Source organism: Aptenodytes patagonicus, chromosome 2 (genome assembly GCF_965638725.1).
Source record: "Aptenodytes patagonicus chromosome 2, bAptPat1.pri.cur, whole genome shotgun sequence".
NCBI lineage: Eukaryota > Metazoa > Chordata > Aves > Sphenisciformes > Spheniscidae > Aptenodytes > Aptenodytes patagonicus.
This window is the reverse complement of record NC_134950.1, coordinates 47530115-47557531: the sequence shown is the minus strand read 5'-3', so window position 1 is coordinate 47557531 and position 27417 is coordinate 47530115. Positions and strand designations below refer to the sequence as shown.

Sequence of the window (27417 nt, the reverse complement as noted above, 5' to 3'; positions counted from 1 at the left end):
ACAGTACACAAAACAATATTATTCAAGTAACGTGTTTTAGAAACAGGCGATACTGAGGATTAAAGATTTTATTGGCATTCCTTTCCAGCAATAATCTGCCTCTTGCATCTCTTTATTAAAACACCCACACCGGAGCCCTTCATACCACATCAGCCTGCAGTACGTTCTGCACCTTCTGATTTCCAGGGAAGCGAGGCACTGGTGTGGGCAGAAGGCTGGAAAACATCAGGAGTAATGTTTCAGCTGCAAATGCATTTAAGCATATGGCATGACGCCTTGTGTTACCTTCGCTGTGCACTATTAGAGGGAGAGTTGAAATCATGCACATCAGCGTCTGAGATCTTATTGACCAAATGGAATCTATCCAGAAAGGTAATCAATTAAAATCCATTACTTACACCCCACGAGCTCTTCCAGGCACCTAATGCATTGTGAGAGCTGCTGTTATTTTACAAACTGTGCAGGTTTGATTGGAATTATATACAAGTTAAAATCGCTAAGTGCAAACTGTATACAATGGTTCTTGTTCTCTATTACTAATTACACATTAATCACTTGAGATGTGCTTACACCTACATTCTGCTTCCAGCAGCAGCATCTGAACTTCTGCTCTTGAAAACAACCCAGAACTGTAGCACTCAGCTTCAGGTTACTGAGTTAAAGCTCGATTCCAGTTAAGACAACTAAAGTATTTGGAGCTCATATTTTCCAGGAGCCAACTCTAATTTTAATTAGTGTTCATACCCTGGGTTTTGCTTTGGGATCCCCTTCACCTCTCATTGTTACTATCGTGTGTTTAAGTTGTATTAGGCTATTGAATTAATCTACAAGGGTATCTATGAAAAGACTCGTGACTACTACTTGTACTCAGCACAATTTTTCTATGCAAGTAAGTTACTAAAACTGACCAAACCATTTTATAGTTACCACTTTAATTTCCTAACTCCAACACTCATAAGCCTCAAACACAAAAGCAGAAATTTTTCTGAACAACTATTAGCAGTGTGATGGACAGTGGTAGAAAAGGTGCTTGCTTTTCTGAAAGACAGAAGGTCGCAAAGTATTTTTTCTCTTTGCAAGCTTCTAAGCTTATGTTAAAAGAAGATGTGCTGTCACAAAGATATAGATATAGAAGATATATAGATATAGCAGATACAGAACACGAGTTTTATTTCCTGTTCTTCTCTCAAAACTGTCTTGGTGATAAATGAAACACTTTTAAAAAAACCTGTCATAAGTACTCCACTAAACAGAGAATGTAAAAGACTGCATATATGTAAAAATGCGATTTCATGAATTTGTACCTCAGCATGTTCCATGTCTGCTTAACGAGCACATCAGAGGAGGCAGCGTTAGATAAGCTATACTGAAGAGAGGGAAACAGACTGGTGACTGGGTTGATGGAACATCACAGAGCAAGCTATGACAACAAGTAACGCAACGTTTTGAGAATGCTGTGGGAACTATACTGGCATGTGCTAGCCTTTGATTTAAGAAACTTCCTTGATTTAGGCATCACGATTCATACGAATGGTTGGCCCTTAAGACCAAGCACGCAGGCTAGCCAAGCCCAGGTGCGAGCAAAACCCACAGCCATGTGGTTTACTGCCACACCTGATGTTCTCACCGTTTGCATGCGTACCCATGTATATGTTTAGAGGTTATTCTATGGTTATCTTTTTCAATCTGAGATGTTTTAGAGTTCTTCTCCGGACAATTGTTTGAGCTGTGATCCAAGCTGTCTGTCCTACGTGCAGGACTGTGGGAAGAGCAGTGAAAGCAGCCTCGGTGCTGTAGCACATTCTCGTGTCTTTTCTGGAAAACTAATGAGTTGTAACCTGAGCAAAGAGGAGCTCTAACTGGCACCAGCACATGAGTACTATAACCTGAACAAACCCATTTCATGAGCTTGAGTATGGATTAGAGGAGCATTAAGACAGAAGCCCAAATCAGGGCACAGTTAACTTTCACTATAGAAAAAGCTTAAGTTTTTTAACAACTGTGGCTGGGATGTTTGTGACAGTTCAGACTTTACTAAGTAAATGATCCAAACACGGCTTTCTGCAGCACAGGGGGGAATAATTCAAGGCCAGATTTGAATCCAGTGAAATCAGCCAGGGAATTCTCAGGTCTTCAGTGTTGTTTAGTAATTATGTGTAGTACTGAGAGGAAAGCAGCTATTTATTATTTTGAAAGAGCGGGCATATTATACCACTGGTACACGCAAGAAAAAGTTAAAAAGAATAGGTGTTCCACAGATATGAATGGTATTTAAAAAAAAAGAAACCAAACATCAAGACAAGTTATATTCTTAATCCATCAAAATGGTAGGCAAAGAGTTGAGGGCTCAGGATGGCTTAGAATAAATCCTTGGCTTTCAGTTTTCACTCTCTCTGTTACAAGTTATAGTAATAAATTAATAATGATGGCGCTTCTTGCTTAGGGAAAACTGCCTAGTATGGCAACTTTGGCTTTTAATAATTTATGACAGTGTCTTGTTTATTCTTCAACTTAAAGCTGCCTGCTATGCAATAGCCTTTATCTAGAAGGCATCTAATAGTACATTCCTGCCTACTTCAAGAAGTAAGAAAAAGCAGAGAGAAACCATGCAGAGAGCAAACCCAAAATGATTAGCTGCCAAAGCAGCTGAAGAAGGGACGAATGTACTGGGAGGAACAGGTGAAGGGGGAGCAATGTGGGACACCTCAGATTCACCTAGAATGGGTAACACGTAGGACTCAGGCAGTGCTTCCCTCCCCATCACTGCATGGGCTAGCATAAATCTGTTAATATTCAGGATGTCTATGCTGTAAAAGAAGAAAGCTTTTGTAAGGTGGCTAGAATCAGTTTAGAGGCTCAAATTACGTTTCGGGCTCTCTGTAAGCTTATCTTGGTCTGTTAACCTGGTTTATAACTCATGGCTATTTAACCTAGTATTAGTACTGAATGCTAGTAAATGATCACATCTATCCTCAAAAACTGGTGTATCAGTTCCAAAGCCAGTTGTCCATTTGCAGTCTCAGTTTGCCCATGGGCAGATAAGCTCCATGAAGGTGGGCTCCTATGGGGAGTTCACTAAAGGACCTTAAAAATGACCTCCAGTTTTGTTTGAATGAGAGCTACTTTTACTACGTAAAAATTCACAAAAACAGTTTGTGAATTTCAGAATATGGCTAGAATATGGCTAATGGTTAGAAAACAAACAAAACAACTTAAGTAGCGTAACCAGATTATGGCTTGTTAGCTATTACATGGCTTGCAAGCAATGCAAATGCAGTGAGCCACTGCTGCATACCACAGTCCTCTCTCTGTGAGAGAGCATGCCTAGTGCGCTGGGCCTTGGGCGGGGGAAACGGCCACCACGTCAGCGGGCACTTGTCAGTGAGACATGTAGGATTCTGCAGATATGTGACATGTGGCTTGGCCATAGCGGCAGGTCTGGTCCCCACAGTCTGTATTTAGAGTCTTTGCGATGCTGGAGTTAGTTACAAGCCATGGATATTATGGTGTGGAGAATCACACAGCCGAGGGACAAGGGGTGCCGAGTATCGTAGGGTACCGGTTGTGCTGGATGCGCCTGGGTGCCACCCTACAGCAAGGGGACAGGTGATTCTGGGCAGGTACAGGCTCCCGTGTTCCCAGCAGATTCAGTCCGTATGGGGATTCTCATGATGCCTATCCATTTCCTACCTGGAAAGGAAAAGTCGTTTGTTATGAAAAGATTATGTGTCAAAATAGTGTGAGCAGAAGCTGTTGCCTTGCGCAACAGCAGCAAGTGTTTCTGTACTGATGCATGGTAACTTGCTCCTTAGCAAGGCAGCTCTTCCCAGTTCTGGCCTGTTCATAGCACTGAACAGACCGTACAAGCTTACTCTCAGAGTAAAGCAGGCTCATACAGTAAGCATCATGTGTGAAGGGAAACGTTTAAAGAAGATGGAAGGAGTAATAGGAAAAAAGTAGGGTCTTGGTTTGGGGAAATGTAGGTAGTGGCAGGGGTGCACCTTTTGGTTCTTAGCTGCTTTACAGCAAATTTTGGAATTTGAAGGTAGCCACTTCTGAGATTAACCCGTGGGACTCATCATCACAGAGGACCCTTTAAACAGACAGCTTAATCCTTGTTCCCTCTGCTGCAGATCACAGCTCCTTAGAGGTTTGCTCCGTATTGTCATGGTGATGAAAGAAAAAGTCTTAAACAAAATACCACATAAGTGTCACTAGTGAATATACTATACTAATAAATAGCCCCATTCTCGGGCTCTGAGGGCGAGCGGCATGGTACGTCTTGTGACCGTATAATTAAACTCTCTTCTTCCGAGTCAGGGCAGCCTCGTCCATACTGCCTACTGAAAACAAGTCCTGGCTTGTGCCGTCTCCTAAACAGTGCCAGGGGCTGCCCCTGTGCACTGCTGCCAGGGGCGCTGCTTGGGAATACGCCAGCTGGCAGGGCCTGATCCAGGCCAGGGAGCCTGCTGACAACTCAGCAGCAAGGACAACCACAGGGCAGTACTCAAGCCTGTGCTCTGGCTCCCTCCAGTTTGCTAGTGGGAAAGCCTGCCGAGCACTGGTCCCAGCTGCCCACATCGCTTACGTGTTTACCTTCTTCCCAGCTCTGCTGTGGATAACTCCAGCTCCCTTCAGGCTGCGGTGGAGCAGCTAGCCTCGAACAGTATGGATGTGCGCGAATCCATGCCAGCCAGCCTTCTTTCCCTCCGCAGTATAGACATGCTGGGCTTAAGTGATGCTTAAGATGACCTTTTCAAACTGACAAGATCTTCTTGACTGTAGACAGTCAGCAGACCCCATCCACTTTTCAACATATTCTTCTTCCTTGGGCATGGCATTGCTTAAGGTTTTTCAAGAACAGTCTTTGTAAAGTCTTCAACACAAGGGTACACCGTAGTGGTGACAAAACCAATTATGCTAAAGTAGTATTAACACTGAACCTAAAAAAGGAAATTCAGTTTCTGAAGTTACTAAAATATATAAAGTGCAGTGTTATCAGTAGCTCAGTAATTTTAAAACCTTGTTGAATTAAACTAACAGGAAGAACTTTGGTGGCAGTAAACTGGTCTAATGATTGAAGTTTAAGAAGTGCCACTTTTTTCCAGCTCTGAATATGTACCTGCATTTTTTTATTCACCAGTTAGAGGAAAAACAGAGTACTTCGATGACAGGTGTTCAGTTTCAGCTTGGAAAATCTTATTTTATTTGCGTTTATCTCGGTAAACTACAGAGACATGTTATAAAAAGTAGGCAAATATGCTTCCCAAACGTTACCGTCTGTCAGAAAGTTATATACTCATATTTCTTTTATAGCACCGAACACAAAGAAATAGCAGGAGAAGACATAAAAAGGTCAGCCATCGTAAGATGCCATAGGCAGCGCTTGGTGGTGGGATGCTGAGACGACCGGGCTTGGGCCCAGCGCGCAGCCACCCTGTGCCGGTCGGCAGTTGGGAAGCCCCCGAGGCTGGAGCCCCTCGTGGCTTTACGGCCGGGGGCAAAACCTGCTAAAAAGCTGCTTCCTGGGTATATTGATTCATTTAAAACCTATTTTTGCTTTTGATTTTTAAACTATCAGCTATTAATTTTTAATTTGCATGAATTAAGAACCTGACTCCATTTGTTTCACTAAAATCTGGCATCCTCTAAGGGTTTTTTTTCTTTTTTTCCACAAGTCTACAGCTTGCCTCGTCATAGCCATGCATTGTACTATGAAATGGTGCAATCTAATTTATAGCGGAACTGACACTGCAGTTTTGGGATTAAAAAGTCTGAAGTGTTTCATGTTGTTTCCTAGGAAACCTTAGAAAGCTTCAAATTGTAGCAATTCATCAAATTGTAACACAGTCTGCTGAAGAAAATGTTATTTTGCATCTAGACTGGGAATCTGCCCGGGGATCTAGCCTAGGCTTTGGGATCACCTCTTGCTTGACAGATTCATAAAAATCCAGCTGACCCTGGAAGACAGACTCTGAAATACTTCATGAGTTTTTCCTCATCTATCTCACCCCAGTTAAGTGGCTGGGATGTTTGTGACTTTTAAAACTTTACTAAGGAACTGACTCAAACCAAAATCCTTTCTCTATGTTTGAATTTGACATTGTCCCTACCAGGCTTTATACACTGGAAAGCTTTTAGAGCTGTAACTTAATGCTCCGTTAAGAGGAAATGAATCCATAAAGCCATGTTAGAATGAAGGACAGGCACATTCAATCAATATAAACAAGTTCTCCAAACTTCAGTAATTGAAGCCTCCTTATCTTTTGATTCATTTGTATAAAACACATTTTGTTTCTTTGAGAGAGAAGTTCTTTCTACAAGTGGATTGAGAAACATCGGTGCAATCAACAGCACCACCGACAAAGAAATGCTTTTTTCTGGACTTCATTAAAGAAATTCAGTTTTATTGTTAACAGAAATTTTGTATTTTTCACAGAGTTTTTGTGCAATAAAAATACAAAAAGTATAAAATTTCTTAATGTTCCCTGAGCAGCAGCAACTTTGATCTTGAGCACAAACACAGTCAATCAGTATATCAGATAAAACAGCAGACTCAAACTATCATTTAAGCCTGCGAGAACACAATACGCTTGCATATGTACATGAAAAAAAAGTTCTTCAAAAATTACATAGCCAATTGCATTAATTATGACTTCCAAAAGTATAATGCACAGAATTTTTTAACAGACTTGAAGAGTATCATACTGGTATTATGAAACTTAAGCTTTTGTGAAGAAGCTCAGCATCTACTATTCTTTCTCCACAGAAACATTATTTTAAAAAACAATCACAGCTCTATTTTAATTCCTAATCCATAGGGTTGTTTTCTGACCCGTTTCTGCTATTTCCATGTCATTTCAGTACTTCTTTGTGAAGAACCTGAAAACAAATAAAGGAATGTATTGATTGGGTCACCTTCTTGGGATTCTACAGAAGTGTGTTCCTCCCAGGTGTGAGCATCTTGGAATCCTCGGAAGAAGCTTATGTATAAAAAAAAAAATACAGACTCACTAAGCAGACCAGACTTCTGTGGCCCACCAATTTCTCTGTGATTTAGCTCTAACATAGACTATTTAATTGAATGGTGCAATAACACACTTGAAGAAGTATCAAAGAAAACCACTTTGATGATATACAATAGAATTCATTTGTCAGTCTGGTAATTTCAGAAGAAATACTGCAAATTCTTGGAAGGATGAGAACACAGTGCTTTTAACTCTGCTTTGAACATAATCAAAGGCAGTATGGGGTTTGGATGATGATGTTTCTGGCTCTCCACTCTTTGCAAAATCCACTTTTAATTAGTGGCAGTTTTACAAAGGGAATGCGAGACGGGTATTGGCCACAGGGTGCCTTGGAAAAAATACAAACTGTAAACTATAGACATAGATATGTGTAATTGGGTTTTAATAATAAAAAATGCAGTCATACAGTACCTTCTATCAAAACGTAAGTGCTTTACAAATTCTAATTAAGCTATGAGATACAAAGTACAATTATCTCGTTTTACAAAGTTTATTATTCTTACTGTTTCATAACAGCAGCACTGACAGCTTAAGTGACCTTCTCAAGAACATACAAAAAGCAATAAAACAATAACCTAACTGTCCCTTTTCTGCCAGTGTTTCCACTTGCACCAGAAAAACATTGTCAAAGGTCATCAGCCTTTTTTTCCTTTAGCTGCGATTATAATTTTCTGGAAGAGAACGTCAGTTCAAAGCACGTGCAGTTCCAAGTCCCTGTATCTTGGCACTGACATTACCCTTTTTGCCTGCAAATTTATCTGCTTATTTGTTTAGGGAGCTAAAAATCTTAAGTTAATGGCTTAGCAGTGAACAAATTTTTCATAAAGTGTCTTGTCTTTAGACATTACTTGCTTAGGTATCTAGCCAGAATTTAGATCCTACTGCTTTGTTTCTCTCCTTGTGGTGTTAAACAGCATCATTCTTTTTGAGATTTACTGCCGAGTGAACTTGGATATCGTGAAGGATGCGGAGGCAAACACAGGCTGGACAACTTCTCCTTCCACAACAATACACTTCAGACATAGCTCTCCACACCGCCCCCTTAGAAATCAGGGCTGCCAACTCAGGCAGCGCCGGGGCAAGGGCAAAGAGGGTCCAGGCCGCAGGGGCCTCGTTCCCAGCGCCCCCAGCTCCGCCCGAGGCCGCAGGGGCAGCTCGGCGGGGGAAGGGGCCGCAGGCCAAACCCGCCCAGGCCGGAGGGACGCGGTGCCAGCAATGGAGTTTCCCGCCGAGAAAACCCCGACGGCTCCCGGTGCCTGCCACGCCACCCGGCCGAACCCAGCGGCGCCCCTCCACCGCCAGGGCTTCTCCGACGCTCCGGGAGGACCGGTAGGTGGGCGCGCGCGGAGCCCGTTAACGCCTCCTTTACAACTGCCACGCTGTGAGGAGGGCCTGCCCGACGCGGGGGTGCGGCAGCCTGCGACTCGGAGCTCCGCAGGGAGGAAGGGAGGGATGGAAGGGAGCGGCCGAGGCCCCGCACCACCGCGGCCGGGAAATGAGAGCGAGGAAGAGCAGCGCCCGTCCCCACACGGCCGCCAGCGCCGCCCCGCCCCACCCGGCCGCCCACAGCCCTCGGCCCCCGCAGAGCGCATGCGCACCCTGCATCCGTCGCCCCCTCGGGAACCTCCGCCTTCCCCGCGACGTCACCCGCGCTCCGCCACGCCCGCCCAATCAGGAGCCGCGGCTCTCGCGGCGCCAAAGCTGGAAGGAGGGGCGTGGCCTCCGGCTCGCGGGAGGGGAGTGTTCCGCCTTCCCGCGCGGGGAGCGGGCTGGGGGTTCCCCTTCGCCCCTCCCCTCTGGGGCTCCCCCGCCACGTGACGCGGGACGTGGCTGCCTTGTCAGGGGGCGATGCCCAGTAGGAAGGTACCTGCGTGCGCGCGGGAGGGGAGGGGGCTCCGGCGGGTCGGGCGCGGGCGGCCGAGGCGGGTAACGGCCGCCCTGACCTCCCCTCGGCGCCGAGCCGCGGCTCCCGCGGCCCCGCCGGCGGCGCTCCTTGCGCCCTTCGCGGCGGCCTCGCCGGGCGCCCCCCCGGCCGCCGGCCACCCGCCGCGGCTCGCTGTCCCGCTGCGAGGGGTGGGGGCGCGGCGGAGGAGCAGCAGCAGCCCCGCTGCCCCCTCAGACCCAAACCCGAGCCCGCGGCTCGGGCTGGCGCCTCCCCCCCGCCCGAGCCCGGGGAGGCGGTGTAAGAAAGACACCCAGCCAGCGCCCCGGGGGAGGGTGATCCCGGCGGCCGGTGTTGTTCCGCCCGCCCTGACCAGGCGAGCGGTGGCTGGGGCCCGCCGAACTCAGCCTGCGAGTGTCTCCCGGGAAGCGGCCCGGCGGCGCCCGTTGCTGGTCTCGGCCCGCGCCTCGGGCCCCGCGGGCGGCCGGAGAAGGGGGCCCAACTCCGGCCTCTTCCAAGGCGGGACTTGTGTATTGGCGGCTCGCGGCACTGGAGCGGGGGGGCGGGAAACCGGGTCGTTCGCGGTGGTCTCGATTGCGCCACACTGACCTTTTCGTCATGATTACCCAGTGGAAGCACAGCTGTACCGAGGGGAAAGTGCAATTCAGCCTTTTTCATTAGATGACAGCCAGGGAAAAAGTGCAGGGAAAGTAAAACTATGAGAAGAAAAGAGACTTAATCAAAATTGCCAGTCTTAATATTCTCTCGAGTAGCTTAGCTTCTTTGGGCATGAGTGAGAGTAGAGGGAGGAGAAGCGCCCCGTGCTTTTTTTTCGGTCTCCCTTACTTTGGTAATTTGCTTGGTGCATTTGATGGTACTTGCAGGATAGTAATTAGGATGCTGTCTCTGATTTGCAGTGCTCTTGCTAATACTGAGGTATTGCTGAAAGACAGACTACCAGTGTCATTGTTTGCTATATATATACACAAATAGAGTTCCAATGACAGATCTGGATTCTAAAGCATTTCATTTTCCATTTAGCATATGGATAAAATGGCGTGAATATTCTACACCAATTTTTAAATATAACCACATTCAAAATCAATTTTTATGGAAGAAAATGTCAACAACAAGCTTAAAATAACCTGCTATGCTTCATTTAAATTACCTTGTAATACAGATGCTATATGTATTTTCTTCTAAAAGTTTTGAAGTTCTTGACTAGTGAAAAACTGCACACTTCAGCTGCCAAGGTTTAACCAGCTCTTGTTGCAATGTGATGACAGCTTTTGATAATAGTAGGTTTTTTTGCAGACAAAGATGTCTGCAAAACAGACAATGTTCGTCATTACTATATCAATGAAAACTATACTGGTCAAGTGAAAAGACAGCAGTCCTCTCCACTTGCTGACTACTCCATTAATTAAGCCATTTTAAAAAATAAACCAACCTGATACATAACAAAAAGGTATGATACTGTTATTGTATCCTAAACATTGGATAATTTAATCTTGTGAAAGCTTTTTCTAGAATAATTCTGTTTTAACCATTTTGATAGAGTGCAGATTTCTGTCTAACTAACTGCTTGGCACTAGTTATTAATACAAAGTACATTTCAATAGTATTCTTATTCCATGAGGGGTTTTTTTTTGTCTCAATGTAAACATATAGTAATTTATACTCTTGCTTAAATAAGCATGTATAGGTTAAAAAAAATCCTGATGTTCAAATGGTAATATTATATACATATATATATGTCAGTCAATGAGAATAGCCTTTCATTAAGAGTAGTAAAAATCATGAATGCAAAGAAAGGTTTTAAAACAGTGTTGTAAAAATACTGGTTTCACACATCAATATCAATAGGAAAACTATTTTGAGATCGATTCCCCCCCCCCCCCCCCCCCAAATGCATGTTGGCAGCGTGGAAGGAGGTATGCCAGGTCATTGTGACCGTGGTCATACAGTTTAGATTTTTTCATGAATGATTACAACTTGATGAGGTTCTTTCTCAGGATCATATGTATTCTTGCGAATCATCTTTGGAAAATATGCATACTGGTTTTCATGCTGTCCTGTTTTCGGCAGGGATAGAGTTAATTTCCTTCCTAGTAGCTGGTACAGTGTTTTGGATTTAGGATGAGAACAAAGTTGATAACCCACCGATGTTTTAGTTGTTGCTAGGTAATGCTTACACTAGCCAAGGACTTTTCAGTTTTCCATGCTCTACTGACTGAGAAGGCTGGAGGTGCACCAGAAGCTGGGAGGGGGCACAGCCAAACTGGCCAAAGGGACATTCCATACCATGTGACGTCATGCTCAGTACATAAACTGGGGAAAGCTGGCCGGGGGGGTCGCTGCTCGGGGTCTGGCTGGGCATCGGTCGGTGGGTCGTGAGCAATTGTACTGTGCATCACTTGCTTTGTGTATTATTATTATTATCATATTATTATTATTATCATTTTGTTTCAATTATTAAACTGTTTTTATCTCAACCCACGAGTTTTTCTCACTTGTGCTCTTCCAATTCTCTCCCCCATCCCACCGGGGGGGGGGGGGGGGGGGGGGGGGAGTGAGCGAGCAGCTGCGTGGTGCTTAGTTGCTGACTGAGGTTAAACCACGACACATAGGAATAAAAAAAAAAATCTTGGCTTGAAAAAAAATTTGGACTATGGTTTTAATTCTACAACCTTTATTTAAGTCCTTACCTGAGTGTGTAAAATGCAAGGATGTTTTAATATTAAATTAAAACTTCACTTTCTATCCAGGCACTAAAACCAGTAATTACACTTTCAGGAGCTCAGTAGCATGAATACTGAGTTTTGCTGAAAATGAGATGCCTGTTGTCAAATTCAGTTTTGTGCTATCTTAAAATTGGGCTTTTGAAGCCCAAGACTCCTTTCTTTTAGTTTATGAGTACTTTTATGTGAAGTCTATGAGGAAAAGGCAAAAGATGAGGATGGCTGGTGGTCAGTGTTCGATATTTTTGTGTACTTTTATGTGATTGTTCCCTTCAAAAGTTTTTTTTTTTTTAAACAGGAAAAGGCTCTGGAAACTAGAGCTGTGATTTTCAGCACTTTATTGTTTGTTCTGCTCTGTGTTAGGGAAGAATGCAATAGTTGTATTTGAACACTTTCCAGTGATGCTTAAGTGACATGACTAACTTCTGGATTTGCCTGTCAGTAGCAGGAGGAGTTCATGTAGTGAAACATATTATTTTTGCCCTTCAGTTTATATTGCTTTTTGTGTTAGAGAAGGTGAAGTATCAAAGAAATGCCACTTGCATGTGAGCTGGGTAATATGCTGGGTCATGTTTTCCACGGTTTTTGGAGCAGCCCCAAGAAAGTGGGATTGCCTGGAGCGTAAAGGGCTGTGCAGTGACTAGTCTTTGCACATACAGTCTCAGTGACTTCATATAGGGTGCTTCTGGTTAACTAACATTGTTACTTATTTGGCATAAGTAACAGTATAGATTGGTTGAGTTGGAGGTGTTCTAGATAGAACCATCTATTTAAAAATCAAAACCAAACCCCTGGCCCCAGACTTTTAGTCGCCTGGTGCATAATTGTTATGCATATTTATTGAATTTTCAGAGTGTGTCTCCCTTTTCCTCACTGCACACCTGCACCTATGTGGGCTGACTTACCCTTTAACTAAAGGAGTAATGAGGGAAGGATTGCCTGCTGTGCCTTTTACGTGGAGGGCTTGATTCTAATTCCACTGATACCAGCAAGAGTAATTTAACTTTTTTCACTCCCTTAGAAAAAAATGCTCCAGAGACAAAATGCAGTGCTTTTGTGAACAGAGGTCAACAGACAATTTCTGCATGAGGTAGCCATCCTAGCCTCCTCTTTTTTAACTCAGTATTTCAGAGGTCATATTTTATCTACAGACACTCTACGCAATCCCCAAGATTCTTTGCCTGACTCTTTGTTTTCTAATAAATCTTGATTTTTATGAGTCTATATGATGTAGCTCTTTTGAGGCTGATTCAGTGATTTTTTTTTTTTAATACCAATATCTTGTTTCTAGACACTTCATGCATAACATTAATAAATTACACAAGATATTTTTCGTGTGCCCTATTTTTGTGCCAGAGGAAAAAGCTGATGATTAACCTTGTGACTCGAGATTAAGAGAACTCACTGTTGTTGCTGCATTTCTTTGGGAACAGCATGGCCTTCGGATTAGTTTCATTATAAATATTTATTCTTGAGAGAAACAAGTTTCTTGAAATATTAGTTTCTCTGTTGCCTTGAAGCAGGCTGGAGCGGAAGCAAAGAGCCTTTAGAACTTTCCATTTCTGCGTGCCAGCCGGTGTATTTCTGTGGCAGAGGTCCTTGGACACCAGACCTCTGTGCCAGGGTGTCGGGGAGAAGCAGCAGCCCCGCCGGCCCTGCAGGGGAAGGGTGACGGTGCCCTCCCCGGCACGGGCACTGTCCCACCGTGCCCAAAGGCAAAGGGCCGAACAGAGGCCCCGCAGGGCTGCTCCCAGCTCACTCGCACCTGCTCATGGGCCCGTGGCTGCGCCACCTTGCAGCTGGCCTCCCTGCCACTGTAGTGCATTTGTAATTTGAAGCGTGGCGACACTAGCCGCATGTGGAAAGTGTGGTCACTGTGTTTCCCTCCTATTCTTTAGGTTGTAGACTTTGTCCAGAGCGAACCCTCAGGTGTCATTTGTGTCCTTGAGAATTTTTCTTCTGAATTGCGTGTCTCGTAACTTCCTATCTATGTATCTGTAACTCTTTTCTATTGCACACAATGTTCATATTACAGATTTTTAATAAAAGTACATTTGTGTGCTCTACATTTATATTTGCATGTAAACATTACTTTATGCATGTTGAAATGATATACTTTTTACATGGCATATTTTTCTTCAAAACAAATGTTTGGTGTGTGTATGTATGTGTATACACGCACCCATACCTCTGTATGCATGCATGCATGCATGCAGTGCTACTAGGACAAACTCCCCCCTAGTAACTGTGGATTGAAGCTGTAGGTCCAATTTCCAGAGTTCACATCAGATATTTATATGGAGAGATTTAAATTGTCAAGGAGTTTGGGATGAGGGGAGTTGTCTTTAGGGTTTGTTTTTTCAATTTTTTTAAGGTAGTGTAGCATGTGGGTGAAATGGTGAAAAGGTGTCTGCATTAAAGGCACAGAGCTGTAAGTCATTGCTGTCAATATCAACAGTCAAGTTCTTCTCTTTCTCTTCCCTCCAAATGGTGTCTGCCAGAAATTTTCGGTAGCTGAAGAACATCTTATGTAGAGGGTGTATTTCTTTACTTTCTTGTCCTGGGACTTCAGGAGCTGTTTTCAGTTTTTCTCAGTGACTATAGTGGCTATACATTTCTGCATGGTGGTAGCAGAAACTCTCAGATTTTCCTCTATCTGGGGAGCAGGTCATGTGGTGAGACAAAGAGGTAATTAACTAGAGCTGTCAGCTATACTGACGGTTCTTCAGGTGATATGGTGTCAAGCAGCTGCTGGCGTGGTCCCACTGCTCCTTGTATCCTTTCTTCCGCCGCTGTGCCAGCTGTCTGTAGGTAACTAGTGCTTCTTCCCAAAGAAGTTTTCTGCTGGTCACTATGTCTGCACGGAGTCTGGCAAGTGCCGAGTGCTTGGGGAGAAGGAGGGGCAGAGGGGGCTTCGGTTGTTTCTGGTTTGTCATGAGACCACTGGTGCCGAGGCATGCCTGTAGTGCCATTCTGAAAATCTGAGTGGCCCTGCCCTTACCCAGGCTAGCGAAGTGGAGGATTAAATAACACTCTTCTGTCGTTAACAGTCATTAACTATTAAAACTCTCTTTTTGCCTGTCACAGCCATGATTGTCTAGTGCCTCTGAAGGAATATTCCCAGCTGTTTGAAAGTCACTCCCAGTGCCACTTCACATTGCACTCTAACAATCTAAATATAAGCATAACCATCTACACCATCTAAGCATCTATTTGTTCTATTCATATTAGCATTTTTTTAATCTTGTCAACTGTAAGCATACCCTTTCTATATGCACCCTAACCCTTCTTACCTAGGGAGAGGGAGTTAGCACGTAGCTTTTTTTCTGCCTATTTTTATATGGTGTTCCCTTCCCAAATCTTGACGGTTGTGCACCGCTGGCCATACCTCAGCTGCCACGTTCTTGCTGTTCGTCCCCTGCTTCTTATGCCGTGCTCTTTCTCTGCTCCGTTGGTATTGCACAGCATAGGGAAATAGAGGGATTCTGTCTGTCAGGGTATTTAATGATTTTAAGAATAACATGGATGAGAAACTTAATAGCGTAATTCTCTAGTTCTATGTTTATTTGGCTTCCTAACAATAGAAATATATTATGAAGCCTTGTTTTATGTAACACTCTATGTATGCATTTGTGTGGCTTTTTCAGTTGTTTCCAACTGTTTCTGCTTTTAATTGACCATCAAAAGTGGTGTATTGTAAACCCATGTGCAAGTCGTAGTGCTGTTATTGGCACAAATACACATTCTTCAAAACTGGAGTGTCCCATTTAAGAAATAAACTTAGATGAACTGCATTTTACACTGTAAATTTTTATCTGCAAAATGTATCTTGCAAAATCATCTTGAAGCTATGAAAGCATTTGTATAACCAAGACTTCCAGCACTGGCTAAGGTTTAAAAAAAAAAAACAAAAACAAAACCCAAATCAAAAAAGCAAACTAGAGCCATGGCATGGTTTTGAGCTTTGGTGCACTGCTGGTTGTACTGTTAACTCTGAGCCTGGCAGAAGTCATCCACTCTGGGGGATGTAGAGGTGTAGCGAACATCTCCAACTGGAGTGAAACCTTGCTGTGACATTTTGCTGCAGAACCAAAAAATGGGTCTTGACATGTTTCAGTTACTAGTATTTTCCCCGTCCATGCTTTCTTCTGTGCAGAGGCAGGAGTACTTACCAAGAGGATAGCACAATGTAGAGGTTAGTGTCTAAGCTCTCTGGAAATGGAGGCTTGGGCCAGCATCTTCACTGGGAGGAAAGCAGGATTTAAATTCTCTTTGTGTAATAACGTTAACCCTTCTTGTTTAAACTGCCATAGCCTCCTTACTTGACATCATCTGCTTATTAAAGTGCTTTTGATTCCTTATTTAATACCACATCAGGTTCAACGTTGTACTACTTCTCATTTATCGATCGGTGGGAGCAGTTATAGGGACAGTTTGACTTTGGTGATAATGACCTCTCGTAGTAGCTGCTTTGCGGTGTAAATACCCCCAGCGACTTGCGAAGAGGCTCTTAGCAAGGTCAGCTGCTGCCAGAGGAAACTGCAAAGCCCATTTGTTTTGCTTTGTCTTCTCACCATGCGACAATAGGACCAGCTGACCGGAGGGGTGAAGCAAGATGCTGCTCACTGTATGCTTTTGGAAAGTACTTGTTCTATTCTTGCGAACACTCAAAAAATCTAGAGGAAACAAATACACATTATCAGTTACAAAATGGACAAAAGTTGCCAAAGACACTTTTTTTTGCATATGTTTCTTAGTTCAAAGTGTATGTTACAGTCCTGATTGACCAGTTTGACTGAAAATGTATGTGCTGATTAACGTAACTTCGGAGTAATTCTTAAATGTAGGTAGGAATTGTAGTTGCTTGAAAGAAAGTATATGAAAAGAAGACACATATTTGGGCAGATAATATGGTCAACATTTTGTGAGATAAGTTTCAGTAGCAGTGCGCTGTTCATTGTGCTTAAGATCAATTTATATGTATAAACTGGTGTAGAATCTTAAAGATAACTTTGGATGTGATAACAGGCAATTCTCTCAGCTTCAACTACTCTCAGATGTTAAAATCTATTGCATGAAATTAGCACTGGATGCTAATCAGCATCCTGTTTCGTGACTTATCTAATAGTCCAAATGACTTCCAGCATCCCATGTAAGGGGAGTGCAACACTTCGTCTACCATTTTTTGGGAAATGGTTGTGAAAACAAATGTAATTCTTAAAGCTGAAAGAGTCTGGTGGTTTTTGTTTAATTGGTTTTTAATGGAGAGCTGGATAGTGACCAGTTTGACTAGTTTGACCTCCTTCATAACACAGAATTCAATCAAATTAAATGTGAGTTTGAAGGAATTGCTTAGTTAAAATGTATTTTACTGAGCTGTTCCTGTTTAGGATAATATTTTCAGCTTCACTGGGCAGCTAACAGATACTACAAATATAATTTAGATCAACAGAATGTAGTGTGCTTATCAAAAATTAAATTTACTCATGACATTGGGGTGGTTGTTATTACATGGTGTTGCATAAAAAATGGTTGCAAGTATTCAAGACTTTTTTTCCCCAGCTCATGAAAAATTGGAATTTATATTTCTAAGCCTTCAGAAAAAGGGGCGGTCTAGATTAAGTAAAGTTCCCTTGAAAAGAATTATGTGTACACGGTGTTTTTAATGGGTTTGGTTTTCCTCATAGCGGAAGCGATTTTGGAATGCAGAATTCATACCCTTCCCAGATGAGACACCTCTACATCTGAAAAAATCAAATGTCAGGACATCAGTGACTGCTACTTCGATTTCCAAGGCGTGGCTTAGATGCGGGGATGGTTTCCAGAGCACTTCAGTGCTGGAGGTAAAATGCTGGCTTACTTAATGGTGTAAGAAAGAGATGCAAACTGACAGTTAAACCAATTTCCATGCTTGACTGAATAATGAGATGTTGCCCTTTTTTGTGTTGTTTCCCAATTAACAGCATATTGGTATAACTGTCAAAGTAGACAAAAATGGAAAGCAAGGTTACGTAAGGGCATTGTCTTAACTTGTTAGTGTAAGTTTCTGAGCATACGTTAATGTGTTATGTTCTAGATAGTACTTACCATTTGGAAAATTTCAACAATACGCTGAAGGATATAAAAGTAATTTGACATTTGGGATGGAGTACTGCATTTCCTAAAAAATATGGAACAAAAAGACTCTAGTTTGCATCTGAAGATTTTTTGCTAGATCTGAAGGGTATGTTTGCAATAACGAATTCACTGTAGAAAATCCTGCTTTTTGATGACCCTGCAGATGTGGATCTTGGTGCAGATGCTCTTTTGGATGATATATCAAATTGTACTTAATTTTTTTTGTGCGTGTTGGTCTTGTTGGTCATGAACAGAGATGTTCAGCCAGTTCTGAGTGAGAAGTGCTTTGTGCTGAAGATCATCTTCAACCAAGTTGCTTTTCTGTTTCTTCTGGTACTGAGCAGTCACAGTGTCGCATAGCTTGTGGGATTCAATAAAATCAGAGGCGGGGCCACTGAGTGCTGCTTTCTGTAACCTTTGAATAGGGCACATGCTTTATCAGGCGTGCTCTTCCTGCCCACTTTTGACACTTTAATGCTGAAAATTTTGGCGGCTGTTCTTCGCATGGTCAGATGTGATTGCTCTCATTGTCACAGTAAGTTTATATTTTCCAAAACAATGAAAATTCAGCTTTTATATTGCTGTTCTCATGCTTTATTACCTCACTCATTATATTGCAGTCTAGTAGAAGATAGAAAAACTGATTTGAAACTGTGCTACTAAGTTGTGATGGGTGAATAACAACAGTTTTGAGTGTATTACTACATGTTAAAATTGTCTTTAATGCCTTGGTGATTAAATCTCTCTCTCTGTCTCTTTTTAATATAGTCTCTGAGACCTACTGGTAAGAAATCCAGGATTAAGAAGCATCTTGGACCACTGTTAATATCTGCTGAAAATGCAGCAGGTATATTATAACTATTTCATGTTAGTGTTGTCAGAAGATTGTCACTTTGTTTTGCCCTTTATCAAGGTAGAAGCTGGCTCAAAATACTGGTTGCTTTCTTCTTCTGTTACTGTAATCAGAAACTAATTTTGATATGAGACACAGTCGTGATGCTATTGTGATTGAGCTCCTCTATTCACCTAGCGTGCCAGAAATATATCCTGCAAAGCTGCAGGCCCTTCAGCTATTGCTCTGGAACAGATGAAAGAAGCATCACTAATGCTGTATATAGTGCATGTTCTAGTAGGGACAGGATATTTAAATTCTTCACACTTTTAAGAGGAGGGAATGAAAAACAACACTTAGCTGTCTAGATAGAGGGTGAAATAATTCTTCTGCTAGAGACAGACAAACAGGCATGAGAGAAAACATATTTTGTAAGAATGAGCAACAGATAGAAAAACAGAATTTTGTCAACCTCCTGGCTTTCAGAGTCTTCTATATGCACCCGAGTCTGTTTAATATTGTGATAAAAAAGGACTCTAGGCATAGTAAAGAGGAGGAGGAAGACTTATCGACTCCTTGCAGTTCTTTCCCTTTTTGAGTCCAGAGGAAGGGAAAGAAAGAGGGGGCAGTGGCTTCTTCAGTCTTTGTATTTCTACTTGCTCCAGCAGCTGTGCTGCCTCTGTTGGAGTTAAGTGACCTACTAAGCACCTTTTGTCTGCCTTTTGGGGTTCAAAATCATGCTTTTCCAGATTTCTGGAAAGAACCTGTGTGTTGCAGAAGGAGATATGGTTGTGTTTCTCTCTTCTGAGCCCTCCTGCCTAATTCCAAATCCCCAGTAATTGTCTAACTTCCCATTTCCCTAAAAAACTTTAGTAGTTGTAGGAAGTAGAAAATTCTGCCTTCCTATGATTGCTAATTCTGTATGCTCCACTGCTAAGCATTAATCCTTTTCTCCTTGCTTTTGTTATTAAAAATGATGGAGAGAGGTATTTTGAATTTAAATGTCTCACTTCAAAAACACAACAGCTATTCTTCGTTACTCCTGAAAAGTTTAAATTTTTTTTTCTCTCAGGACAAAACTGGAAAGTCATCTCTACTGATGGCATACTTTTATTCATTTGTTATTTATTGTATAAAGTCAGAGAAATCCCAAGCCCAGAATTCTAAGGACGGTCTTTATTTAAACCACTTACTATTTTGAAAGGGCACATGTGGGAGCATTAGGACTGTGTGTAGAGGACTATATGTCAGACAGTCATTACTTGTCCTCACTCTCCTGAGGAACTGATTGATAGCCTCATTGTATAAAATGAAGTGTTAGCATTTATTGTAGAGAACCAAAATGAAAATAATGTGTGTATGTATAAAAAATACGTGTGAGTTAATGCTCCAGTATTAATCTCTGATGACAGAATTGATAATTTTTTTCCAGTTCAAAAATAATGTAGTTTACTTTTTAAGAATTTTAAATTTAACAATATCACATTTATGTAACAATCTAACACTTTACAATTCTTCTTAATAGGACCTGCTGCTGCTGAAAGCTCTAAGGAGGCTGAGGACATAATATGGACCTCTAGTGGCAGTGATTTTTCAGATGATGAAAATAAAACATTGATTGCAAGGTTACACAGCGAAAAAAGTCACACTTCCAAAACAGGGAAATCACCTAGCAGACATGATTTATTGTTAGAGGACAGTAGTAGTGAAGGTAAGTTCAAACACAAGCAGATTTGTCAAGAAACCTTCTGTCAACTTCAAGTGCTGTAATGAAAATTCTTTGAGGTCATTCTGGCAAGATGACATGATCTAATCCTATTTCAGTTAAATCAGTTGGCCTTTTTTCATCAATTTCATCTGAGTACGGAATAAGCTCTTAGTATAAATTATGTAGAAAAATTTTAAAGTATTGGAGTAAAGGAAGGAGCATAGTTGGGCAGGCTATACATAGAGTAAAGCATGTCAGTTCATTTCAATATATTATAGTTTATTTGTACCATTTCCTTCTCTGTGCTGTGGTACAGATACTGGGGTTGTGAACAGCTTTCTCTGCCCACCCTGTTCTACTGGTAATATTGCTGTCTGCATCTACTGACTAGATGTGGCAGACTTTGCAGCTGCAGATAGCATCTTGTTCTGTGGCGTGACTTTTCATTTCGGTACGCAGTATTCCTTGTTTCCCGTTAGCTGTATTGTGGAGACGACCATGAGTTTTGTTCTTAGCACTTGCTTTCTAATTCACGGAGCAGGGGATGACAGAGGGGAGAGAAATTGATTAAAAAGTGCGGCTGAGGACAGAAAAATCTTTACTTGTGTGCTCCATTACATAAGCGTTAATTAGGATAATGTTTAATTTGCATTAGAACTTGTTAGGAAGTATTTTCAACGTGACTACTTCCAGGAAAATAAATCAGGTTAGCTCTGTAATACTTCAGCTAGGTCTGAAGTATTACAGCTAGACTTCACCTCCTGGATGTCTGGCAAAGTGTTCAAACACCACTGTGAGTTGATTCTTTCATCCTTATTTTTGTCATTGATTTAACACTGTCATTGACATATCTGATGGTCATCTTTTGTAATTCCTAGTAATTTTCTTTCCTTATTTTTGAAATGGAAGGACTGCCCATTTTCTAGACTGCAATCTAATACCAGGAATCTTTCTAACCTGCCATTAATATCATTCTGTTGCACTTGTCTCCTGCAAGTATATCCTGCAGGTCTTAATCTTTAATTCTCTTTTTTTAAGAGACAGTACACAGACTTATTGTTACTCTTGTAAGATAGCAAAATTTGGTTTCTCTGTGTAAATGAAGAAACCCTGATGCATTATGTATCTGCTCGAAGTTACTGAGGAAATCCAGTCATTTCCTGTTTTTCTTCTAAACCCAAAAATATATTGAAAGCAGTTATTGAAAGCAGCGGGGAGTAAAAGAACTGTAATTTCCATTGCTTTTTCAAGTAACCATCATATACACTAATTATAGTATTGTACACATGTATCTATGTGTGTGCATATATAGGTACAATTGTAAATACGGGGATAATAGCTGAGAAAGTATTTTTAAGTGACATGCCCTTTCACCTGAAGTTCATCTTCAGAGACAGAGTGTTAGTACTTGAGCGTGACAAGATAAAACTGATTGTCTCATATTTTATTAAGGAATTTATACTGCTGTCACAAGTTGCATGCAGCTTGCCACACAGCTTCGAGAGAGACCTCTTTGTGCTACCTGGTCACTGATGTCTGTGTTTAAAATTTCTGATGAAGCTTTCTCGTAGTTAGAAACAGAAATGCATTCACGCGTGTGAAAAAGCAGGCAACACCAGAGCTGTGTGTTTATTTGTCTGGGTGACTTCAGAGTTCGGAAGTTCCATGAAGAAACTAGTGATTTAGACTGTAGTAGCGCTGCCAAGTCCAGAAGGTGCTGCCACAGTTCCATGGACTGTACAGATGCCTGGAGCGTTCTGCAGGTGCCTCCTTTCTCTGCTGCCTCTCCCCTGTACGTGACTCTTTCAGTGTTAGAAATGTGACACTTGCAAAACCAAAAAAGCTTTCACCCCTCCTCCTCCAAACATGCTCATTTATACCAAATACAATGAGAATTCTTCCTCTCAGTACCTTGTGCCACTTGGACCTGAAGGGTGGTGGGGCTGCTACGGCAGCTGAGGCTTCCGCTGCCTTCAGGAGATCCTCGGAGGTATGGGTGGACTTTTGGAGTTGCATTAAACACCACCTGGTCATGAGGATGGTGGAAGGATTGTTCTGCATCTCCATCTTTGTTTATTGCCATTTTGTTGTAGTTTTTTTTGAAAAAAACCACGTCTTTTCTTGTGCCTGTTTCTATTAATTTATCCTAAACAATCCTCTGTCTGATGTGCTTAGAGGTTTGATTTGCAGACCTGTGTATTTAGCCATGGTGTTTTAGGAGGTGACCATTTCAACTAGCTTTTTCATTTCTCTGTGGGGGTTGCCACTTATAGCAGTATAGCAGATGTTAACTTACACCAAATTTTCAGCTGTTCCAGGTCACTGAGGTATTTGCTTAGAACAGTTAATTCTGAACAAGTGCAGTTGGAAAATCCAATGCAACTGGGCAAAAAAAACCCCCTAACTAAAGCCTAGGAAAACTAATAATAACTAAACTAAAAAACCCCTACCTGCTTAAGCAGTTAAATATACTGCCTCCTTATGGGCAGTACTTTGAAATCTTTTTTTTAATGTAATTTTTATATCTTTCTTCATAGAAGCTTCTATTGTCTGCTAGTAGGACTTAGCTTTTATGAGAGACAGGATCACAAAATAGTTAAATGTGAAGATCAGTTGAACATATGTAAAAAATAACTGCGCTTTTTCCCCAAGTGAGGGATAATTGTAGTATTACTCTGTTTGACTTCATGCTTATGAATAATATATGGTGATTAAGAAAAATTCTTTTTACAAATATTTTTATTTTAGATGAATCAGAGTTCATTGATTGGGAGAAGGATAGTGATTCTACCAATAGGTGTGATGGATCAGAAAAAGATGACAGCTCACTGGAGATATCAGACTCGGACTCCTGCACAAATTTTAAGTCTCTGCCTGTCAAAGAGGAGAATGATGAGCTTTGTAAGGTGAGAAACTGTTTCAGGTTAAAAAAAAAAAAGAAAAGCTTCTACTATAATTATGGAGTGTATTCATATTTGATTGCATTTAATTTGGAGGAACGTGAGGTTTTTGCTTACCTCATCTCTCCAGAAAGAATTCTGTACGCAAGAATTTCAAGGCATTTTCTCTGACTGCCAAACCTCAAAACCAAGCAGTGCCCCACACCTAGAGCTTGGTAGTGTGGTCACTGAATCACGCGATGACTGAGGGGGGAAGGCACCTCTGGAGATCATCTAGTTGAACCCCTCTGCTCAAAGCAGGGTCAGCTGGAGCCGGTTGCTCAGGGACGCGTCCGATTGGGGTTTGAGTATCTCCAAGGATGGAGGCTCCACAACCTCTCTGGGCAACCTGTGCCAGTGCTTGGTCACCCTCGCAGTACGGAAGTTTGTTCTTATATTTAAATGGAATTCCTTGTATTTCAATGTGCGTGCAAAAAGGTGATCAAGTGAGTAGGTTTCTCACCGGAGAGGTGATCTGGATTCTCTACAGCCCCTGGCTGCCTGTTGCAAGTTGACATCCAAATTTCCTGTAATGTGGTGGGTGAGTTAGTGTTAGATGATAGACAGTTACCTATTTCTTTTCAGTACTTTGAGACCTTGACTATATAAAAACCAGGTATCGTGACTCGAGCGTGTTCTGAGAGTGATGATGGGACTAATTACAGGACTCCCTACATCACTGAAAAGTGATGAGGATTGAAGAGCTCAGAAAGCTGGCAGCTACCAGCTAAGATCTGGTAGCATCTTTTTCTTTTTTTTTTTTTTTTTACTGTAGAAAATATAACATTATTTATAAAGAAGGCATACTATATCAAGTATAGAATAGATGGCAGAAATGTTGATCTTTATTTAGTGTCTTAACAGCGAAATGACTTGTATTAAAAGACTCGAGATTTGACACTACCCTAGGCAAAGTTAACATGTAACCTCTGGTGCCGGAGGCTGGCTGCATCCGCAAGCGCCTCACCAGCGAGCCCCCGCACCCGCAGTGTTTCCCAGGATGCGAGGGACAGGCTAACAGCCGGGCTGCCCAGCCGGCCGGGGCTGCTGCAGGCGGGCAGAGTGGAGGGACTGGGTTTGCCTGGCCTGGAGGAGGCCGAGGAGGGTCCGGGCCCTTATCAGAGGAGCCCAGCGAGAGGGCAAGGAGCGCAGCGGTCACCTGGCAGCAGGGGAAACTTCAGCTGGACGAGGGGCGGTGGCGGAGCGCTGGGAGGGGTCCGGGGAGCCAGCCCTGCCGCAGCGAGGTTTGGCTGCCGGCGCCGCCCGAGGCACCGAAGCCGCTGAGGACACACGCTCCCTCCCGCCGGCGGGCCGGGCCGTCCCGAGCCCGCTCCGTCGGGCGGCGCTGCGCTTCCGGGGCCGCGGCGGGGCGCGCCCGGCGGGGCGTCGGCAGAGGGCGCCGCAGGCTCGGGCTGCGCGGCGGCGGGCGCGGCCTCGGGCCCGGGCCCCGGCCCCGGCCCCGCCTGCCCGTCCGGCCGCCGCCTCCCGCGGGCGCGGCCCTCCGGCGGAGCGCCGGGGCCGGCTCTGGCACGCAGGCTGTAGCTGTGCCACCGCCTGCGGACAAGGGAGGGAAACGGGCTGGGCTTCGGCCGGCGGTAGAGATGGGGATGGGGAAGGCTGTTACCGAAGCGGATTAAAGCCTTACTGAAACACATTTAAATTTATGTATCGATTCTTTATTAAAATCACCGTGAGAGGGTATGGATGGAGTATGAAAGCGAATTCTGCTCGCAGAGGAAGAGCAGTCTCCAGTTCCCCCGTGAATCAGTCCCATAGCAGGGTCCTGCTGCCTTTCTGGGGATGCTGCCTTGCTGCGGCCGGAGGGTGAAAAAAGTGGGTCTGGACATAGCGCATGGCAGCATGCCGGCTGCTGTGGCGACACATGTGACCCGGCTTTCAGCTCGCTCACATGGGCGTCCATAGCAGTTTAGCATCGGTACCTCAGAGTTCAGCAAGGGTTAGTCAAGTATTTTTCAGGTTCTTGAAGAATTGATTTAAAATAGATCGAGTCCTGGGCAGCAGCATCGGAAGAGACCTCACCATCTGCATAAACCTGGGAAAACAGAACTGGGATTTGTGCAAGCAGTAAAAGTTGTTCTGCTTTTATTATACCAGCATGACTTACCCTAATGTAGATGGAGAGTTGGATAAATGTTACAAGACACATTCATATTAGTAAATGGTGCTCACGAGAGGGCTTTTTTGGATGCAACCGTAAAAAGTTTTTAACCCTAACCAGGATAGTCGTGCCACCACAAAAGATGTGGGTACACTGGGAATCTGAGGATGCCTCTGTAGATTTCCCCTTCTCCCTTCCCAGTTGGAGTGCCATGCGGTGGTAGTTTTCATGGGTGGTCAGCCTCACCAGTAAACTTTCTTCTGGGAATTTGGTGTATGCACGAGGGTAAATCTCCAGCGATCTCTGTGTCTGTTGCAGTCTTTGTTTTGCTTTACTTGGGGTATGCTGTTTTCCTAGAAAAAATTGCAGGCAAGCTGTTTGAGAGGTTTCCAAGGGAGAATAGAAAAGCAGTGTTCACTATAGGAGGTCATTTGCTGTACAAGTATTCTTTAAAAAGGCCTGTTAATTTTGTGGCCTAGTTCACGGTGGGGGAAGGAAAAAAAGCCAAATGTTGATATATCATTGTTTTTGTGGTATTTACTAAATCTCTGGAACCTAATGGAGTGTGTGGATAATCAAAAGACCATGAAATTTATTTTACCCCACTTCAAAATATGCCAAATACTAAGAGGTTCTGGAGGTTTAGAATTGCTGCCAAAATATCTTTATGGTAGTATTTACCCATGGTAGTAGTGTACTAGGTTTCTAATGTGAAATCTCAAAAGATGAATAATTTTATGGCTTTTTTCCTCTTACATACCAATAGGTCTAATTTGAAAATTAGTTCTATTCAGTGATAATTAACTATGTAGAAAGACTTCATGTATTGTTTTGGTATGAAGATGAAACTCTTGCTTATCTGTAGGGTGTAAAGCTTCAGTCCCGATTCAGTTCATATTCCAAGTCCCTGTGCTGTGTCTTTCCTATCAACTAGCCACCTCTGACGTGTAAAGCTGCTTGATAGAGGATAATGAGGAAGGCAAGCTGAAGCTGGTCTTGTGGTGAGCAGCTGTTAGCTAATATTTTGTTTCGGTTCAATTCAGAATTTTTGAAGAAAACGTGCAAGATATGACATGGTCATGCTTTACTTTCCTTTGTATATTTTTAGGGGATGGGAGAGTTATTTTTTTAATTGCTAACCTTCCTTTGACCTATAACTGGTTGAATTTTTGCTTAAGGTGATGCAGGACAAAGATCTGGCAAGGCCTGATCCCAGATGGTTTTAGTTTGAGAGTTCCTCTGCTTTTGGTTGCCTGTGCTGGATGCCTAGTTGACCTTTTTCTTGGAGACTATGGTGCTAAAATAAAGATTAACCATTAATGTTAATTTTTCAGCATACGTGTTTTTCAGAAGAACACCATGTAATCACCTCAAAATTGATCTGACGTATTTTTATGCATTAGCAATGACTACTTTTTGCCTGACTTGTGCAGAGACCTTTCTCATGAGCTGAAGTTCCATACTTTCTAAGAATTGTTCATCTCTGAATTATTTTCAACTTCTAAATATTTTAATGCTAGGGATTAAATGAAATCTAGTGCTCTTGTACATGAATTCATGTCTCCTGCCATACTGCCTCCTAAACTGGGAACTTTCTCTGGCCCTGTGCAGAGTGACATCATCTTCTACTCAGATCCCTCCTTAAAACACTTTCTGTAACTTAATCCCTTAAAGTAGGCCAGCGTTTTTATGGAGTATTTAATTTTGGTATCCTGCAGAGTATGGTCTTTTCCTTTTGTCCCACTTATTAAATCTACTTACTAGTTTCTGATGGGTAGCCAGATTTGCTTGCTTTATATGCAAGGCAAGTGAGATTTATCCCAGAGTGGTGTGAGGAGAATTTTTCGCCCTTCATATTGGTAATGTGTAGGAATTGGATAGTCTTCTGTACTTGCTATGCAGCATTAATAAAGCTTAACTGGTTATAGCAGACCCTCTTTATTGCAGAGCACACTAATAAGCTTGTCTGCTGATCTTAACTTCTAATTTGGCTGAAAATTCATCAAAAAGCCATATGGTTAAGAGCTTGTTTCCTTTAAATACATATAGAA

The 27417-nt window shown here is 42.7% G+C and overlaps 1 protein-coding gene across 1 annotated transcript in view; it reads left to right on the top strand.

The window, feature by feature from the left end:
- The first annotated feature begins 8798 nt into the window (after positions 1-8798).
- The window catches only part of SPIDR (scaffold protein involved in DNA repair), a 206383-nt gene continuing 187764 nt past the window's right edge, over positions 8799-27417 (top strand). The window contains exons 1-5 of the mRNA XM_076329738.1: positions 8799-8891; positions 17339-17494; positions 18537-18615; positions 20126-20311; positions 23057-23214. Coding sequence (XP_076185853.1) covers positions 8877-8891; positions 17339-17494; positions 18537-18615; positions 20126-20311; positions 23057-23214 — 594 coding nt within the window. The 5' untranslated portion in view covers positions 8799-8876. The remainder of the gene's footprint in view (positions 8892-17338; positions 17495-18536; positions 18616-20125; positions 20312-23056; positions 23215-27417) is intronic.